Here is a 1,097-nt window from a genome sequence, read left to right as displayed (position 1 = left end):
TCACCTCGCTACTTTGCATATACAGGCCACTACGATACAAAAAAATTTCACTAACCTTCACAATTTAATTAAGAGGTGTTAAAATATAGAAATTTCTTGTAAATTCTAAAAATCATTAAAATAGTAAATTCATAAAAGGAGCGGCCATCCGTGAGAATTTTTTGTTTAGGTGAAAACTACTATTTCGATACTTTTCCGTATCCTTGTCATCTTCATTATCTTTTCACTTCCTCCATGCACAATTTTGTTTATCGCCTGTTTTGTCATTCGCACAGTCGGTTTTATCTTTGTGTCCTGCACATCCAGACGTGGCTGCTCCCTCTTTTGGTGCCTGTCCTGTTCCTGCTGCTGTGCTTTCTGTTCCTGTTTTAGGTTTGCACTTGTTGTTCTCAGTATCATGATCACAACCAAGAGTTTGGCATTCCTCTGCGCTTTTATTCTTTCCGTCACTACACTTGCTTTGCGCCTGTTTTTTCCCATGGTTTGTTGCTTTATTTTCTACCCATGTTACTTCACTTTGGTCGGCGAGCTCGGCGTCTGCTAGTGGCAGCAGGCTGTATGCAAGTTTGCGTACTGCTTCTAGCTGTGCTTTCAGTGCTTTTAGCTCGCCTTGTGCCTCGTCATGTTGGCGCTGGTATGTCGCAGCCTGTTGCAATTCCTTGATCCACTGTATTTTAGTAAACTTTCCTTGGGCTGCTTTGTTGTTTGCCGAGTACATGACACAAATGCCATTTGCGGTTGCCCCAGCACAGCCTGTTGCAGAGAAATGTCCGATGTAAATATCTGTGGCTTTTGATTTTAGTTGTGCCAAGACTTTGGCCAATTTGGTGTTGATTTCACTGACTGTGGGTGCTTCCGTATCGGTGCTTGCCTGGCAAAGACTTAATAGATTGGTGAGGTGCTGCTGTGGGCTTGCTCCGAGGTTTAAGTTCGAAGCCGTTTGCGTTGAATCGCAGAGCCGCTTGCTCTCACTGTCATAGGCGCAGAGGCAAATAATTATCTGTGCTATCGTATTTGCTTTAGCGTCCGTATTGGGCGCGCCGCATAGCGCTTGTCTGTTTGCCGCGTCGCCTGTCGCGCCTTTGGCATCTGCTGCC

At 44.9% G+C, this 1,097-nt stretch overlaps 1 protein-coding gene across 1 annotated transcript in view; it reads right to left on the bottom strand.

The window, feature by feature from the left end:
- Positions 1-223: 223 nt before the first annotated feature.
- The window catches only part of TEOVI_000212200 (Trypanosomal VSG domain containing protein, putative), a gene marked incomplete at both ends in the record, with an annotated part of 915 nt that continues 41 nt past the window's right edge, over positions 224-1,097 (bottom strand). The window contains one exon of the mRNA XM_067225239.1: positions 224-1,095. Within this exon, the coding sequence (XP_067081340.1) occupies positions 224-1,095 (872 nt within the window). The remainder of the gene's footprint in view (positions 1,096-1,097) is intronic.

Source organism: Trypanosoma equiperdum (assembly GCF_001457755.1).
Source record: "Trypanosoma equiperdum strain OVI genome assembly, contig: ctg_49, whole genome shotgun sequence".
NCBI classification, from domain to species: domain Eukaryota; phylum Euglenozoa; class Kinetoplastea; order Trypanosomatida; family Trypanosomatidae; genus Trypanosoma; species Trypanosoma equiperdum.
Note: the sequence above shows the minus strand (reverse complement) of the source record. Positions and strands in the feature narration are given on the sequence as shown.